At 37.9% G+C, this 18,842-nt stretch overlaps 1 protein-coding gene and 1 long non-coding RNA gene across 19 annotated transcripts in view; one reads left to right on the top strand and one right to left on the bottom strand.

Moving 5' to 3' along the window:
* LOC147756875 (uncharacterized) overlaps positions 1 to 9,920 on the top strand; it is a 10,961-nt gene extending 1,041 nt beyond the window's left edge. Inside the window, exons 2-4 of one of the 15 annotated variants that reach the window (XR_015325074.1) lie at positions 704 to 2,967; positions 8,272 to 8,446; positions 8,884 to 9,920. This is a non-coding gene — a long non-coding RNA (uncharacterized LOC147756875). Of the gene's footprint in view, positions 1 to 703; positions 8,447 to 8,883 lie in introns of those variants that run through there. The other 14 variants (XR_015325070.1, XR_015325071.1, XR_015325067.1 and 11 more) reach the window with 14 other exon arrangements.
* LOC111246728 (multiple inositol polyphosphate phosphatase 1-like) lies at positions 3,941 to 12,040 on the bottom strand. Of its 4 annotated transcripts, XR_002671772.2 has the most exons (11): positions 11,889 to 12,040; positions 11,402 to 11,718; positions 11,037 to 11,165; positions 10,820 to 10,912; positions 10,304 to 10,503; positions 9,920 to 10,088; positions 7,484 to 7,688; positions 6,523 to 6,647; positions 6,064 to 6,180; positions 5,483 to 5,733; positions 3,941 to 4,256 (listed from the first exon to the last, which is right to left on the bottom strand). XR_002671772.2 is itself a non-coding variant. In XM_022796811.2 (10 exons), the coding sequence occupies exons 2-10, from the start codon at positions 11,634 to 11,636 to the stop codon at positions 5,537 to 5,539; spliced, it is 1,470 nt and encodes a 489-aa protein (XP_022652546.1). In that variant the 5' UTR covers positions 11,637 to 11,718; positions 11,889 to 12,040; the 3' UTR covers positions 3,941 to 5,536. The 4 variants fall into 4 exon arrangements, 3 of the variants coding, with proteins under 3 accessions (XP_022652546.1, XP_022652547.1, XP_086841594.1); XM_022796811.2 differs by having other exon boundaries at positions 3,941 to 5,733; XM_022796812.2 differs by having other exon boundaries at positions 3,941 to 5,733; positions 6,064 to 6,162.
* Positions 12,041 to 18,842: the final 6,802 nt, after the last annotated feature.

Below are 18,842 nucleotides of genomic sequence, written 5' to 3'. Positions count from 1 at the left end.
AATAGTAGTTATGTATGTGATAGGTTTGAGGAAAAGCATCATAATGAAACGCACGTATGTTCTATTAAAAAAAATGATATTTGTCGATTTATGATCACTGGCCTGAAAGGAGCTTATATATATATATATATATATATATATATATTTTTTTTTTTTTTTTTTTTAATAGAACATACTTGCGTTTCATTATGATGCTTTTCCTTAAATCTATCACATACATAACTACTATTTTTCATTCCTGTTGGTGAGCTCAAATAGTCCTCGATACTTCAAAATAAATAGACAATGTAATAGTAATAATAATAACGAATGCCATCATTACTATATCTATTCCGCATTCAGTGGATAGGCTAAGTTTATATCTCAACAAACATCATACTTAAGTCATGGTTGATTGATCATCACAGGTTATTTCTAGAGTTTGGTGATAATATCATCATCAATACATAACGTGCAAGAGGTAGTTAATAGTCGATAACTTGTGATAAGTTTGTCCTGGAAGAGACTGTGATGCATCTTTTTTGTGCTAGTAAGGTACTATTGTGGCCTGTCACAGTCAATTTTCGATTTATCCATTGATGTCAAAATTGTTACCTTCCTCGATTTGGCTGTTATTTGCTACAACGGGCGTCTTCAAGAACACCTTGAAAAATAGCTGACAACTCTGTAGATTTACAAATTTCGATTTTGCTTATTTTTCCAGGTATTACACTGCGAGTGGTCGAATTGCGATATTATTCAACAAAAATTTGCGGTTCACTACGGATATCAACAACAGCATTTTTTTCGTATGCTTTCTCGTTTAAAGCGGTTAATTTGGATTCTTGTATTGCGATGTTTCTTCCTCAATATAAAGAATGATGACAAAGAAGTCTAGCCTTAGGTTCCAGTGATCGCAGGGTTTGGCCTTGTGCCACTTATCAACTTCTGACGTAACCCACATGTATCGTACACAAAATTATATTGCTTTTGACAATAATCGGTGGCACTGCTGCGGCAAGAAACTCGAAAACATACAAGACATGTAGTCGATAACAGGATCTAGTAAACAGATAGGAAAAGTGGAGAACAGAAAAGACCCATCTGATATAGTAAAAAGCAGTCACAGAAAATACGATTAGAATTCTGGCCTAAAAGCTCGTTTAGTCGTAGCTCTGTGTACATTTAAAAAAATCTTAAGAGGCGTCGTGTGCCTCCCTAAAATAAGACTGTTTAGGACGTTAGTATCTATAGGGGATGAAACGCCCAGAGCTCCATTAAAATCAAGGTGCGCTAACTTTCCCATAAGGCTCATCGAAGTTATAATGAAAAAGGTTAGCATTATTTAACTCGTCACTACATACCAATAGTTTGGTTTACCGTATATATATATATATATATATAATATATATATACATATGCAGAATAAACAGGGCCGTTGTTTTACAGTGTACGTTAAGGTACGGATAGCGCAGATCCAGCGAGCGAGAAGTTTACGTACGGTGTTATTTATTAAATTTTTATAGATCTTTTCAGATACATGTCCATATAGACGAGCTAAAGACAAAAACTGATATACAATAAACTGCAAGCTAATAAACGATATCCACATATGTCGGAATATTAACTGCACCAGATAGTGATGGTAAATCTACAATTTTACTCCAGGTATGTTAGTACCTACAGTACAACTCTAACCTGAGAACTTTAACTAAGAAAAACGGTATATTTTTTTTAGGAGAATGTAGATTACAGTCTTCTAACGGATAAAGCCGGAGCAGTTGTACTAGCAAAGTTTTTTTGAGTATACAAACCTTTATTTATTAGGCTGTAGCAAGCGAATCCATTGTACACTGACACTGTATACCTTTGGAGCTAGTTGGATTAAAGTGATGATTCATACCCTTGTCCCAGCGCTATGGCAACTTCTGAGGAGTTATCCACCTACCATTTGCGTCGCCATTCGTAATATCTCTATATAGCATTTTTAGAAGTTAATCGATATTGGGATATTCTTGACCACCAATGGCCCATTTTAGAGCACGAAAAAGCTCCGTAATGCAGAGGAAAAAGCGGGTTGAAGCCAACGTTAGATATTCCTTTAATTAATCCAGTGAATAATTATTGCACGGCGGTGAAGTCTGGTTCTACTATCAAGTAAGCAGCTTTAGATTGTCGTGTCAACGTTCTACGTACTACTCCGGCTTTATCCGTTGTACCGTGTGTAAATAACGCACTGCTAAACTGTGATCTGCACACTCTTATAAAGTATATCGCTTTTCTTGCATTTATAATCCTTGAGGGATTCAAGATAACAGGCTGCACTAAGTGTTCCATTTTCGGTGAGTGTCTTATAGTAGCCAACGCCTCTGGTATCCACTGTGAGTACTGGCATCATCTTACGTTCAAACCTATGCGTGCATTGCCCCCAAACTCGATTCTTCTGTTGCGCCATTCTCTCTCGCTTGGTCTTTCTCTCCGCTTAGCGGTAGAGGTTGAACCATCTTTCGTCAATGGCGACCGTATGTTCAAAACGAATTTTTTTGTTAATTAAAGTTCTAATTACTGCACACTACAGGCACCTTCAACTGACCTGAAGTTAATTCAGGAACCAATTATTTACATTGTTCCCGTTTTTTGAGTATTTAAATTTTGTGACATGTGAAATGCCAATTTTCACCGACAAAATGTTTATAATGTATGCTCTGATGTCATAGAAAGCTTTTTGTTTTCCTTCTGAATTGATCTATTTTGCAGAAAACTTAACCGGTTTTTACTCACCGTTTACCAGTGACCAGAGTATTTATCAGTGAAATTTCGTCTGCTGGTGGTTACCAAATATCAAGCCCGCCGGATTCAGTTGTCATAAGCTACTATTTATAACTGGTGCTATGATACGGTAAACGGAAAATAGCACCCAAGGGGACGAGATCGCTGCATGTGAAAATCAGGCGTGTATACTTATCAAGCACTATGGTGTCGTATTTGGTGAGCAAACAGAGAGACAAGGAATAACAGCAGCAGCAAGAATTTATTTAGGTCCCAATAAGCAACCGATTCCAGTACATTTTGCCTAAGTACACGAAGACTAACAACTAAAAAAATGCTCTGATTATTATGAATTTATAAGCAAATGACTAATTAGATTGATGTGTATGTACGTACTACGAAGCCTCGTATACTCGTTATTGTCGTAGGTACGGTTACATGTAGGAAATAACCAGTAGAAATATTTCCATCCTATTAAAACAGTGGCGTGTTATTTTAAGATCAAAACTTTTTGCTGAGATTGCAACATGGTGACAGACATTTTTATACAACATCGCTTTCTTAATAATGGCTTATACGCCTCACAGATACTCTATGTCCGAGTAAACACGCTTCGAAATATATGTGATCGAGTTACTATAGCTGTTTCGCAAAGCTTTGATGCCTTCAAACAGGATACTTGCTTTGATGCAAGTATCCTGTTTGAAAATTAATGTTTGAAAAATGAAACTGGCAGTTTGCCTTTTGCCAGACACAAAGCAACTCTTCAGTGTTTTTGTATCCTCCGAATAAACTCTTCAACGTTATTATCAACCCCAACTATGATTTGTGACGAATAGGAAAGCTTCACGAGACAAGTAACTGCTTTCTACCTGAAATGATTTCCTTCGTTTGTCTTGTATGCGTATTACTCAGCGAATTAATTTATCGAGGATGGTAGGAGGGAAATCCTTGTGCGGCATAATAGATCCATTACGATTTTCTCATCTGTTTCATTGACCACTAGAATACTCGTTTAGGGAAGTTGAAGTCAACTTCTAAGTAAAGCTAAGTAAAGCCCCTAATTCAAGTTCCAGTTAGGTGCTAATTAGTTGTGAAATAGACGCCGCAATATATTGTTTTTTGCTACGGCTAGCATCCTTTTAAGCTGAGCTAGAATAACTCTCCTTTAACTCGAAATACGACAACAGGCTCAATTTCCATATCGTTTTATTGGCTTATACATACATGATATGTCATTGTACGCATTACAGACGATACGACTATACATTTTACTCAAATGACGCTAGTTACATTAAGTGCAGCAGTTGCCAATTGCAGACGAGACATAAAGGCTCCGTACGATGGGAGTGTTGTGATGCTTTCGATTTGAGGTCCGGCCATATATACCCGTAGAAATCATACATAGTAGTATATTAGTGTTCGTTACTATATGTACGTTTCGACGCGGTGATATCGGCGACTGCCTTTAGCGACACGTACGTGTTGGAGACATCTTACCCAATCCGCTGGGTCGATATGTGTACATGAAATGTGTTAAAATATATATGCAATACCAAAATCGGAGAAGTAAAAGAAACGATACTCACCTTCAAAACAAACTGCTTCTCAAGAGCAGAAGGACGGTATTAAAGGGCGGCTTGTTCGCCAGTAAGAGCAAATGACGTCCTAGGCTTTTCGACTCAACTCGTAGCTCATGCGTCGCAATCTCAACGCGACAGCCGTCCTCATTGACTGCATAATTCACTGTCCGTAAGCTGTTTACGCTCGATAGAGCTAGAAGCGGTAGCAAGCTTCTTTATAGAAGGCTGCATTAATTCCCTCGAATTAATTGTAAGCTTATTTTATTGCCCTTCTTTGAGCCGCTTGGACATTAAGCGTGAGGTCACTGGCGTGCAGTGTATGCAAATACATGTACGTGCTTTGCGGGAGTATATACGTTAGAAGATTGGTGAAATTAGTAAAGTCCTGTTAGGTGTATTTTTTTTCATACTCTAGGGGTACTGTTTGCCGGGAAATCGTAAGAGGACTCGATCTGAGTCCTCTTACGATTTCGCGGTACTGCAGGATAATGATCACACCATGGTGCCGTATGATATTTGCTTGTGTTAGGTGCGACACAACTAAATCTCTGCATGATTGAGACTTACCACAATTACAAATTACTGTAGTTCTGAGTGCCTAAAACTTATCGGCAATCCGGTAACTTTGATACGACTGCGACAATGGTCATTAAAATAGATGTTAACGTGCAACTTCCTGGAATCGCTAACAGGCGTAGTTCGTCTAGTAAAAATGTCTTGCAGTAAAGTGGAATCCAAAATAAAAGTTTGAAACGATCTAATGCATTTTTTTTAATATAGAATACGGCTGTCTTTTATTTAAATTCTATATATTAGTTTTAAATATACCCATCTAAAATTTCCATTGTTCAAAGCTTATGCACTGTTAGCGTTCAAAAACACTAATAACAATAATATGCTAATTAGTAAAGTCCGTCAGGGTGTTCTCAGTATTACCTCTGTTGACAACTGGGCACTCACCCTTCATTTTCAACACTAACTGAATAATTTAGCTCTGACATGTTGCAGTTCGAACAGCTTGACATTTGGATTTTTTCAGCACTACAAGCCTTTCCAATACCTTTACTTCGAAGTAATTAAAACTGCCTGTGGAAAATTTCGTACACTTTGACCGTGCTCTGTATCGTACAAAGAACGAGGCACATACTCACGCATTTGTATCGTAGTTGCCTTTTTTAACTTTTGACCGTAGTGCTTTTATTTGCCTAAGCGTCCTCCCAATGTGTATCGGGCCATTTTTCATAAATGGCACTAGGCGTGCATATCTTATTGATATCGCAATTTTTGACACGATACTTCGAGTAAAATTCGCGCAGATCACAAAGGAAGTCGTTCGCATGATACGCACATCGTGGAAGCTTGACAGGTTTTTCATTCAACAGGCTAAGCACCTTGTACGTCTCTGAAAAAATAAGAGACCGTAATCATAATTATAGCATTTTCTAAGCAGGTATAAATAAGTCAAGCTTTCGATAACGCCCTTAGCTGAATTATACTAAATATTCGAAAGGTTGCAATATCGAAGCCATTTAAGAAACAGTGAAAATAAAGAAGCTACTTTATGTTTCTTAAATAATTTGCGTGAAACCGTCTGTTTTCCTTGGTCATAAATTGTTATATAGCAAAAAAAAATCGTCAACGTCTCTCTTTCTTAGCGATACAGGTATTCTGCGCTGTTTACGTTATGCGTTAGTTCCCTGCGCTATATCAATAAAAATCATTATAAAATTACCTCCGCATTGAAAAAGAATGAAGACCAACTGAGCGCTGTACGGCGAGAACGTAGAATCACGCCAAATCCTGTTTCTGACCTCTTTCGTACAGTACCCATCTGAAAAAAGCATGCACACTATAGTTTCTATTGAGTGAAAAGCCCATGTTATGGTACGTTGGCTTAAAATGGTCGTTACTTTAGCAGTGGCATCTCGAAAAACTGTCCGTCATGTTTACAAGTATGTTACAAGTTGTCCGTATCGGAATGCCATAGTTTATAAATCACACGAAGCGTTAGAGCTTCATCGAAAAAATACATTTGTCTTATATGTTGTGACTGATAGAGGTGTATTGTTAGGGCAGGGACGAGAATAATTTCGAAATGAACATTCCCTTTAGAGAGAGAATAGGTGTAAGTCGACGAAGTTAATGTTTTAGAATATAGTGCGCAGCGATGCTTATCGAAATATCGTCTTACCTGCCGTTAATCGATCATCACCGATGAAGAGATCAAACGAGCCAAGTAGCTTCTTGAAATCGCGCGAATGTGTGAAGTATAGCACCGACTTGTAATGGTGTTCTTTCGGTTTATTCGCAGCATCGCTGACAAATAACGTATTTGTAAAATGAGTATTTGAGAATCATCTATGCAATTCAAGATTAAATCAGATGCTTTTCTTACGAACATTTATCACATTATCATTCTGGATCTGTTTACTTGAGAAGGCTACGGGCTAGACTCAAAAGGGGAAGCTTTAAATTGAGGCGTTTATTATTTGTCAAGATTCTACGAAACGTACTGTTTGTGCTTATTAGATCACGTAACAGTGAATAATCGTAGCTACGGGAAAAAAAACCGTAAGCGTAGTAATTAACCATAGTAAGAGTCACCAGTAGTCATATGATCCTAATTTGGTATCATTTTCTTCATCAATATTTTTGAATATTTCTTTGCACTAGGACTATTGGTTGATTTAAGCGGAGTTTGCTAAATCCAGTCTGTAGAGCTTCTACAATAGCAGCACGTAAGCAAGCACACAGAGGCTGGTTTGTACGAAGCGTTTCAAGCCTACCTAGGTTTTCATATCGTCTTTGCCAAGTCTTATTATTATGTTAACAAATAATATGATTAGAAACCTAAAAAATTAATTTGGGCTTTCTGCGCGAAACGTTCTCATGCTTATTCTCACCCGAATCGGTTTCTGAGATGTTAATGTTGCACATTTCCTTGATACATTTTTCGGATTATCTAGAGTATCAGAAAAACTTAAATGATTCGAACTATAAAAACAAGGTTCGTTGGGGCACGGAAATCTTCCATATGTTTTGGGCACATTGTGTTTACTTGGGACAACGATAATTAGGTTAAGCTATATCTAAGTAGTAGACACACGATTAACTATTCTAATTAGTCAAAACAAATGGTTGTATGTACTTACTTGAAAAGCTGAGTGACCTCATTGACAACAGGACATCCCATTTTAGGATTAAGAGGTCTGCCATAGCCATCCTTGTAAAAGTCATAAATGTCATCATCATATTCAGAGACCAATAAGTCATCGTTGGAGAATACCGCACACCACGGCGATTTTCCATACGCCGCATAAGACAACGCACATTCGATGGCAATCAGATTAGCTTCATCTAATGACACAGTGAAGACAAATATTCAGGTGTCTTACAATTATCTTACTATATGCGCAGAATATAATATTCTAAATTAGGCCATGACTCAACTACATACTAGAGTATCATGTGGACTTCGTGTAGTAATAATAAACACACATAAAATTTTATGTATATATATATATATATATATATATACGTTTAATATTGAACGTAATTCGAATAATATTAGGGTGTCCGGAGCTATTCAGTGGGGCAGAAACTAGAATCATTCAATTCTGCACCACTAGCAGACAACAAGCGGAATGTTTACATAAAGTTTTCAATTATCTACGACCATACGCCAACTGGGTGTCATCAAGTAACAATGAGTCCCGGGGTAATGCTATGACCTAGTGGCGAAAATTAACGTTTAGTGAAACAAGTTTTTTAAAGATGAGAAAGTAGAATTCACTGAAGAACGATGAAAACACTGGGCAAGGAGGCCTTCAGCGAAATTAATCAGTTAATTTTTAACTGACACAATCAGTGTAATGGTGCAATCTTATTGAAAGTGGGAATTGCGCGGTTGAAAACTAGACACGAGGTGATCATATTTCAGAATCTCAAGCGGAAGAACAAGCAGCTGCGATCACGGAAGGTTTTGGGTAAAACAGCATGGAGAATACGATCCCTTAACTGCGGCTTACTGTGGAATTCCTGAAAACGCGCTTTGTATACTGCTAACAAGAACATTAAAGATGAGGAGGAGAGCCAAAAGATGGGTTTCTCACAAGGTAAGTTCCAGACAGATCGAAACGCTATCTTGTACTCTAGAGACATTTTGCAAAACGATTACCAGTAAAAGTCTGCTTGAATGACGAGGCGCGAAGCAGTCTGTTCCGACTACCAGACCAAAGTTAATATATAAGATCGGCGCTGAACAGAAGAAAAAATTATTTCCACAACAGTACGAAACAGATCCGGGCGTAGACTGATGCTAACACGCGCAATGGAAATCAGGATTAATTGTCATCACAAGATATTATCGGAAAACAAGTATGCTGACAGGCATCTCAAATTAAAAAGTTCCACAGAGGTGTAGCAACAGCACATGATACAACTGCGTCATGTTACACTCCAATTACGGCCTCGATCAAGGTAAGGGGGTCTAAGCACGGCTTTAGCTTCCAAATTTTGAGATCTAAGTTCATGTAATTTCGATTACTTCCAGTTGTCCGCGCCCTAAAGATGGCTACAGGTGGCGCAACGATTCTTACCAGTCTTTTGTCAAGCAAGCCATCGATAACAAGGCCAGTTATGGTAATGCCTATCACAAATACACAACTTATAAGCAGTTTCCCGAGTGCCGACCTTACTGGATAAACAATAGAGGGGAGCAGGCCTAGCATAAACCAAAACATCATTGTCTTGTGAGAGAGTTGGAAAACTTGTAAAGCTTCCCTAAATAGCCCCAGACAACTTAATAATATTATTTTCGCGAAAACTAAATTGAACTCCTGGTTTTGTAACATGAACTCTGTACTTGCAATGAGAAAATTATACCTGAGCAGTTCTATAATAAACGAAAAATGGATTGGTAAAGATATAACATTCTCCAGCAAGCTAATGTTCATGGAGTATTTGGTTGCTCTATCTTAGCTGTTATAAAAGTAATACCGGTTTATGTTTAATTTGTCGATGGCTGGTGATCAAGGATTGCTTATATATAGCTGGAAAGCTTTGTTTTTTACTTGCAGTAATACTGTCATAGTTTTATCTAGATCACAAAATTTCAACCGTTTTAAACTGAGGTTCCTTTTGGTGAATATTCTAAAGCTTAGATATGTAGGTCAATATAATAGTTATCCTCTGTTAAAAAGTGGCTTAAAACAATGTTCGTTGCACTCGAAAATTGCCATTTTTGAACTGGGCAAATGTATTTTTTTGCCTAACATTCTACTCCGAATTTCTTCGGCAGATTCCTAAGTGCAAGACAAATAAGCGTCGTTAAAAGTGTCCGTCTTTTGACGCTGAAGATATCAATGATTCGAGTCAGAAACTGAGATAAAATTTTACGATAAATAAAATAGTGGCAAGGACATTATGTAGTAAAGAACGAAAAAAACGTTTAATAAAGACATCATTACTTCCATAACAATATCAACTTAATTACAGCCCTTCTTTGTGAAGCTACAGCTATTACTTGTCCTGAATAATACTATTAGGTCTGATTCATTAAGTGGGTATTCCGCAGTTCAGATACTTACGATAGCTGAGTTCTTTATCTTCAATGCCGAGAGTAGTTTGTAGATTTCTGAGAAATCTCTGAACTATAAGCGACCTCCGGAACTTTTCCGGTTCTTCAAACAGCTCTCGTTTTGGTTTAGTGTGATTGGGCCACAGTTTTCTTTCGCAATTTTTATGAAATGAAACCAGCTGAAGTTAACGGAAATGACCACATTAATAAGTAACTACGCCTAAACCTTCAAAGGGGGTGTCTCGAACAGTAGCGCATCTATACATTATGTAGCCTCCTGCTTATATTTTGATAGAAACTATTTTCAGCTTCATATAGCACAGTAGTGTCGTACTTCTTTCTAAAACGAATTAATACATTCTCTTCAGTATTTGACTAATGAAAGCGTAAGTACCTCTATATCACCTGGTGGGTACTCAATTTTGGAAAGCTCCTCTTTATCGAATATGACTTGAAGGAATGCCTGAAGCGTCTGGTTCGTGCGCTCGCGATCCGAATAACCAAGTTTATAGTCCTGGTCGGAATAAACCGGTGGGAAGAGGCTGGGGAACATCTTCTTGAAACGTTCGGCGATCATGCTAGTGTCAGTACTTCCTACAACAAGTTATGCCTCATTTAAATTCCCCGTTTCGGATTAGCAGTTATAGACCTAGTTTATATTTTTCAAACAACAGTGGCGTCGGCCTCAAATAACCATGGAATCTGATTACCTGTGCGGGTATCTATTGGTGATAAGGTAATGGATCTTAAAATCCAACCTCTCAGTGAACTTAAAATGGTCCAACTTAATTGCAGATTATATAGTTTAAATGTAAACTGCTCTACATAGTGGAACAATAGAATGATTTCACTGTATAAATCAAAAAATGTCATTGCTCACGCAAGAAAAACGTGCGCACAGTTAGCTCACCTTGTCTCGTCTCTTGTGCTGCATCATTGAACTTATATCTTTGCTCCCAATGACGAAGTTCTTCAATATCCTTTTTGCACAACTTCGTCTTGCCTGTAAACGCATACGCAACGAATAATTGAAGTTAATTAGGTTCATGTTTTGGATAGGATTTTAAGGTTTTTTAGAGATCGTCTGCTAGTTTGCCAGCTTCGGTGAGGTAGCCCTTATTTCTGACCTTGATCTGCAGCTTCTAGAGTCCAGTTTCGAACTCGATGAAGAATTTCGCTCATGTTTACGAGGTCAACGAAATCAGGAAATCGGACGCTGTGTCGAGCATACATGTATAACATGACTGGCTGACAACCTGGCACAAAGTAAATAGAACACACACTTGCTTTACCGCAATTTCGCATCTAGTTCCCTGAGTATTTAATGTTTGCTTGTGTATTTACAAACATTTCATGAAAAACCTAGATTAGCATCAAAGATAGTCCAACCTGCTATTGCATACTTCGAATGCTTAACACGTACGGAAATTCGTAAATGACATCTTTTTTCGAACTCGTGCAATTTAAATTCAAAGAAAACTTTTCTAAACACCTGGAATAGTGTACTCGCTGGCGTTCGTATCGTTGAGCCCAGTTAAGTATGCATAATCTGTTTTGGTAGCGTACCAACGGTGCTGATCACTTGGATGCTCCGTGTAGCACATCATAGAACCATTGCGTTTAGGATAGCATGACGCTTCCTCTTTTGTGACAAAAAGAGCTATCGGAACTGCGACGGGGATGGCTACGATAACCAATGCAGCCAGCATCACTAAAATGCGCTTCATTATTGGTAGGCCCTTTTGAACGCCGTTGATCTGAACGTGTAGTCCTCAACACATCTATATCTGCTATTGAAAACTGCCCTCACTGTAACAGAGATTTAAAAGTTACGACTGATGAGGCAGCACATTACGACATTGGATCTCTTAACAAACAGATGTCAGGTTCCTTTATGTGCAGATTACTTAGACATTGACTCATTGAAGTTATCATAAGATCATCAAAATTAGCTCATTGGAAAAACCGATCTGCCATACCACAGCGAATGTTGCCTCCTGCATATGGCGTCCACTGCGAAGTTCGACGGCAGAGTGTCCAATGGTAAATCTGCCCTCAGATTCAGGCGGGGCATAATATCATGATTGTGTGCTGGGATAAGGAGGAAGAGCTTTTTAAAGCGTCAAGAGCCATTAGCGCTGCCATTTTATGACTCTCTAGCAAATTCTGCTTAAAGTGTACCCGTTCTCAAAATAGGTAGGCAAGGTCACGACCCTTGTACTTGACTTTTCTATAATTCTGTAGCATAACTATACGTATGATTATTTCCAGCCATTCGTAACGGCTTTTTGAGAGTCAGAGAGAGCTGTAGGGATCGACCATTACTTATCCCACAATATTTGAAGCTCATTCACTAATAATAGAAAGATGCTCCCTTCGCTATAGGTGTTAATTTTCATAGAGGCGTAGATGAAAATTAATTGTATTTTTCTAATAGTCAATTGCGAGAGTTTACTTGCACATAAATATGTTTAATTAAAATGTTATTAAACTAAATTGAAATTTAAAAAAATTAATGTCCATTCAATCAGTACCTCAGAGAATGGCAATATAACGAGTTAAAATAGCTTCAAAAGATGCATAGGACTCCGAATATTTAGGGTAACAACAGTATTTTGTTAGAAATTCGCTGCCAAACCATCATTTCTATGAGTGCTTGCACCGTTAGGTAAATCAGCACATTTGATTAGTACGCTTTTAGCTACCGCGGCACAAAAGATGGAGCGGATGTAGTATACTGAATGCTAAACGGTAGCTATTCTCAAGTTTAAAGATCAATGTAAATCTTTTCAGAACTAAAATTTACTAATATATAAGTTATATATTTTAAAAAAGAGGCAAAAAAACATTCGAGAATTGATGTTAAAAACTCGTGTTCTCACATAGACTTATCGTCGATGAGCTTTGCAGAAGCACAAAACGTGCTCTTATTTTTGTTTAATCAGCTGAACGTTGTGCTCAAAAACAGTAAATATTTCAATTATTTTATTATTAAATATATCAAAAACAGTAACACTATTTCTAATTAAGTAATTACATAACATTGCAAGTTCTTACAGAAAGGAAAGAGTCCATGGCTTAAAAAGCGGAGAACTCGTTTCAGATTCTATCCATTTAGAATCGAGTTCGTTTAACTATAAGCGGTTAGGCCTATGTAGGAATCGTGTATCATGGAAATGCTAGGTTTTATCGGTAACACCTCGATCGTTAAAGAGTGTCTTCTGCCCCTTGTTGATAAGTCAAGTCTCAAACACACCTATGTTCATCAACGGATGGGCATTCTATGAACATGAAAAAAAAACATTAAGCAATATACTATTTTGTTTAGGATGTTGCCAAATGCACGCTGTGCAAACTCAATCAAACGCTGCTACCGGTTATGGTTACGGTGGAGATCGCTCTGGTTAAAAACGTTGCCGAATGATCATATCAGGCCATACGTAAAATTTCATCGTGTGAGAGGCTACTGGTACGACATTATTTCGCCAAATCTTTTCTTCCCTGAAAATTTGGATTAACAACAGTAGATTTCAGTTGGAGGAGGAGACAGGATTCCCATGCATCACCATCTCGCTTTTAGACTCGTAAATACAAGTTTGTCATACAGTAGTCAGTCTCCGAGAAAAGCTTCTGCAACGAAGTGGATCTGCGGGTCGACGAATAGAACTTTCGGAGTCAAAAGTGAGGGAATGAAGTAGTTTTCGAATATCCCCTCTAAGCGCGGCACGGAGGGCCGTAGGGGTGGCAGTAATGCAGAAACACTAGCTTGATGTGACGCTGTTACGTATGATCAACGAAACGAATGTAGTACAAAGTATATGCGCAATTTCGAATAAGCAAGCCATCCGAAAAAGCATAAAGACTCCCACGAGTTGCCTATGTATATTGTTAATCACGCTAGTTGCTTCCTGAGACACCCATTAAGTACTAACATTACAGCAGTCCTTACAGGCAAGTTATATTACACTTTGAGCGTCGATCCCAGAGACAGATATGGCTCGGGACTCGCCTAAGCGTTTGGAGCATCTAAAATAAGCCGACCATGTCTATCGAATTTATTTTCGTATACCCTCTTCCGACAACAGGAGCCGCTGATAAGGAAACGATTTGCAGCGAACGAATTACAAGCTACGAGAAAAGGCGGTCGAAGATTTGACTAAGTTGAAAAATTCTTCTATTTGTATTTCAACATTGGCTTTCATCACTTAATATGTAGGTTAGCATCGCATTGACACGCCTCAGGCTGAATCATTGTAGCGTTGTGTAGCTTATCGTCCACGCCATAGAGAACGATGGTTTCATGCGCGCCAGGCGTTTTTTCTGCAACAAACGATATAACAAGAGTCGTCGATAACGGACACTGTCCACAGATGCCGGGTTTATGGTCATACTTTTCTCATCCATAAAAATTATCCGTAAAGCGTTTTATTGGGTCCGTGAACAAGTAGACGAATTTTAGTAGACCTTCCGTTTAACGTCGGTAGTATTTAGAATCCGCTAAAACAGGTTCTTTCCGATGCCCACGTGGAACTTCGAACGTGCACTGAGTCCATCTGGCTTATACGTTGCGTTGATGAGGCGTTTGTGTTTCACGAAAGGGGCTACCGGTCGGCTAAGGAGCAGTATTGCCGGCAGTCTCTAATGAATGTTTGCCGTATTCTTCTATGCTTCGTGCTACAGCTTTTAACGAAACGCTGCTCTTCAAATGGACTTGTGGCTACGTAGCTAAATAGATGCTAGTAAAACAGTTTACTCCAACCGAATATGACCCTAATACTTAGCTCTATTTTCCTTAAATTACATTCATGGACCGTAGCGTTAACTATTGTTAGCGGTCAGCTGCTAAAAAATTATTACGTCGTTTTTAGGAATCCGCATGTTTATATGCGTTGTTTTTCAATTGTTTTCATGTATGTATCTTCACTAAAATTTAATAGTAAATTATTCAGGATGCGACAGAACCTAAGTTCACTACTGGAAGCTCGAATAGGCTTTGTTATTCGGTACGTTTTGAGCAGTAATGATATCTGGCCCTGCAAACGCGCCAGCTACCACAGTTGGGCCCAGCACTTCCAATTGCTAATATCTGCATTATTCGATTTGCGATGATCAGTTATTTTTTTCGGACATGGCGGGTAAGGGGATGGACTATGAAGCCTGTGTAAAGTTCCCGAAGTTTAACTGGTTACCTTAAATTGGCAGCAACTTTACGGTGTTTACATTACGGCAAGTATCACAAAAGACAATTCACTTTTGACTCGTGGGAGCTTTGTTTATTCGCTTCAAACAAGTCTTCAACAATTGCGTGACGAAGGAAGCACTTTTTTCGGAAAGAGCAGATTTAGCAGTACATTGTCCATGGAGCAGAAAAGCTTTCCCTGGCTTTCCCTTTCTTCTGCACTTGAAGAATTTCGCTGTATTGACCGGTTCTATCGGTATTTTGTTGACTGCTTTGCTGATCAGAATATTCTGAGTTAGAAGCCTTATCGTACTGATTATATAGGACCGCAACACGGAGAAGGAACAAGAGTCTAATCTGCACTTCAAGTGACCCCACGCTGGGGAGCGAGTATCCAGAAGACAATTCTTTTAGTTTTCCTTTGGCAACGTTTAGATCACACATAGAACTATCTTCGGGAGTAGTGCGAGGCTAGACAATTTTCGGAAGCCAATGAGCAATTAGCAAACCGCTCTAATATGGGCCAGAGGAATTTCTTCCCCAAGAAACTCTTTTTGCTGTTTATTCGTTACTTACAAGGACAATTTTTCCTCATAAATATTACTAGCAGCGCTATCGCGATCGATATTGTCCTCAGGTTCTACGGTTTGGGAAGTGATAAATTTACTTATAATGTGCCTTATAATGTAATAATTACATATGCCAACTCACGCGCTTTTCCTTTGAATGACTGCTTAGTAAATAAGGTTTATAGAATCGTCAACGAACAGATAAATTCCAAATAGATGTTCACTAATAGTGTACTATGAGGGGACAAATAATTTTTATGTATCAGTGATGAGGAGGAGTTCGTACAACATAAATAATTTTGCGCCCAGTAACAAAACGACAATGACTCATTATTTTCAAATTCTCGTTGTATCAACTATATGTATATATATATATATATATCCCATAGTCAATACGCATAACTATGAAAACCATATTTTCCATTTCTTATATATTACAAAATCGTCTTCCTTTCAGATTCGCATTTATTAAATGACCCTCGTATTCGAGGTGTCTATAGCCAGAAACTGGACCACTCCCCCGTGTAAACCTTGAAGCAATTTTCTTCATATTGTATTATGTATGTAAATAAATGGGGAGCTTGTAGAATACTTTGTGAAGTGCGGCTGAAAAATGTTTGACATCACGAGGTCATCTGATTGTTTATGCGAAAAGCTTTCACAAATGATCCCAGCAATAGCGTCGAGACGGGCTTCACTTTTGTGGGACTTTTGGACCTTGCAACAGAATCATTGTGAATTACTTTATACATAAAGTTAATCTATACATAGATTAACTTTGTCATGCATCATATACAAGTTAGGTATCATATAAAACATTGTTGACATGCCGCATTTAGGCAAACATAAATAAGGTAAAAAAATATGGCTGTTAATAGAGGCTCCATCGCAATGAAAATGTTAATATTTTTGTGGCCTATAAGGAACTACCGATGTTCATAAATAATTTATATATATATATATATATATATATATATATATATATATATATATATATATATATATATAAAGTAAATAGAATACAAAACCGATAAACGTTAACTATCGCATTTATCTGCTCGAAATGCTGTGACCAACAAACAAATCAGTATATCATTAGCCGTGCATACTTGAGTGAAAACACCTCCATCAAGACTTCACAACGAAGAACGAACTTCAAGTCGCATATTAGTCGCACTATAGATGCGACGTGCCGTATTCACACTGTGTCACTAGTTTTTTTTCTAGATGTGTCATTACCCTACAACCAGTAAATCATTTCGCTCATGTTTCAACACACTACGCCATCTTGGAAATAGTCTATTTTATTTAGAGATACGCCTTGCATTAAGACCGTAAAATGATTTTGTGACTTCATTTTCACATAACGATGATTATCGATTGATGATAATCGATGATCGATTGATCATAACGATGATTGCAGTGCCACTAAAGCCCTCGTCCACCAAGGCTGACAGCCTCCGTCGGTACGACAGACCCGTTTCCCTACCGGTCCTCACATCTAAAAATCTTCATGGATAATCTTTAACAGTCGCCAAAACTTTCAAAGCCTAGCTCGGATTTCGCGAGCATCATTCCTGCTTTTTTTTTACTATTTTTTATTTTTGTAAAATTCTCTAGGGTTGACGGCAATCTAATTATTATAATAGAAATTTTACCCACTCTTGTCACCTCCATCCACCGTTTGGTGGGTACACCAATAATTACTTCGACATAAATCAACTGTTTGTCGTCGTGTGAATAAGTTATCAGGTATAGTTTGAATATTCTTGCTTTTATGGATAGACCTTAATATAGGCCGACTAAGGGTCAATTACGTCCCAATGTCGGTATGAGAATTCCACAGGTTCATTATAGCTATTCAAGTGATTTGAAGGTACTTTAGCTCGTATAATACTCAAATACTAATTTATGGGATCTGACTACTCTCTGTTCCTTAAAGATTATGATACTTATCTAATTGATAACGGATGACGAAAACTAACTATATCGGAGTGATCCATGATAGCCGAAATCTATTAGTTTTTCTAAATTAAAAAAAAATAAAAGGCTATGATATGGAAAGAAAACGATAGTTTAGAATGATATTGATGATGCTTCATAACTGCGGGTAGCTTGAATGTGGTATTACAATGTGGCCGACAATCGGTAATAGCGAAGATACGTCGGATTCTATGAACTCTAAGGACAGACCGAACCTAGCTTGTGTTCGATGCATAATACTTAGAGCTGATCAAATAGTCAATTTGGAAGTAAGGCCAATGGACTAAGCTGTGACCATAATTTTATCCGATAGATACTGCGTAGAACAATCATTTCAAATTTCGTAGATTTTTCTATTTTTTTAGACTTGCTCCTTGTCTTTCGGTGGTTATGACTGTGCCCTGTCTTTTGTGCAATGCATCGGACGCAGTCTAACTTATTTTTTTATTACGTATACATACTGAAAGCACATAGGGCAGATCAAGAGCGCCTTTTAACGTAGCATTAATAGGGTAATATTTCGTAGAATCCCCTTTCGTTCTGATTTCAAGAGAGATACGGCTCGGAAGTGAATTTTACAACGGTTCAGTGCCATTTTTACTCATTATCGACTATGTCCTTCAGTGTAACTTGTTCCGGGCTTTTGGCCTGATTTCAGTCTTCTGCTACCAGAAATTTTATGCAAAGATGGCGTAGGATCAACCTACTCAATCCAAAAATGTATGGATGGTTTGGATTGAAAATTTCCGACGGGAACGCCTATTTTGCAATGGACTTCAGCGAAAAATGGTGCCGAGTACACGAACTCTTCAAACCTCTCTTTTGAAGCGCGGATAGAGTACACTTAGTAACTGTGCACTGGCTATCACACAGAACTTCGCTTTGTTAGTCAAGGTGTAACTGCAGCCTATTGACTTTATGCGGATATCTATAAAATGGTGGTCTAATCAAAACTACCTATTATGGGAACGTTTAGTGCTTTTATCATTGTTTATTATTTCTCCTAGATCTGAAAATTAATATTTTAGAATATCGTGTGCCTAATATTTTGTTACTCAGTCCATGTGCTATGTCTCGGGTTTTAGTGAACAGATTTTCATGAAATTTTAAGGGATTATCACTAAATATTGGAAACTGAAAACTGTACTCCTACTAGCCGGTATCAGAATTTTTAAAATGAAGCAATTTTGATATAAAGGGTG

The sequence above is a fragment of the Varroa destructor genome, unplaced genomic scaffold (genome assembly GCF_002443255.2).
Source record: "Varroa destructor unplaced genomic scaffold, Vdes_3.0 BEIS01000003.1, whole genome shotgun sequence".
Lineage (NCBI taxonomy): Eukaryota > Metazoa > Arthropoda > Arachnida > Mesostigmata > Varroidae > Varroa > Varroa destructor.
This window is presented reverse-complemented; position numbering and strand designations above follow the sequence as displayed.

Coding starts and splice junctions, on each gene's coding strand:
- LOC111246728 (XM_022796811.2), bottom strand. CDS start 11,636: ATGAAGCGCATTTTAGTGATGCTGGCTGCATTGGTTATCGTAGCCATC. Junction 10,089..10,303: donor ACCCACCAGGTGATATAGAG/GTACTTACGCTT, acceptor CGTTAACTTCAG/CTGGTTTCATTTCATAAAAA. Junction 5,734..6,063: donor CATTCTTTTTCAATGCGGAG/GTAATTTTATAA, acceptor TTATTTTTTCAG/AGACGTACAAGGTGCTTAGC.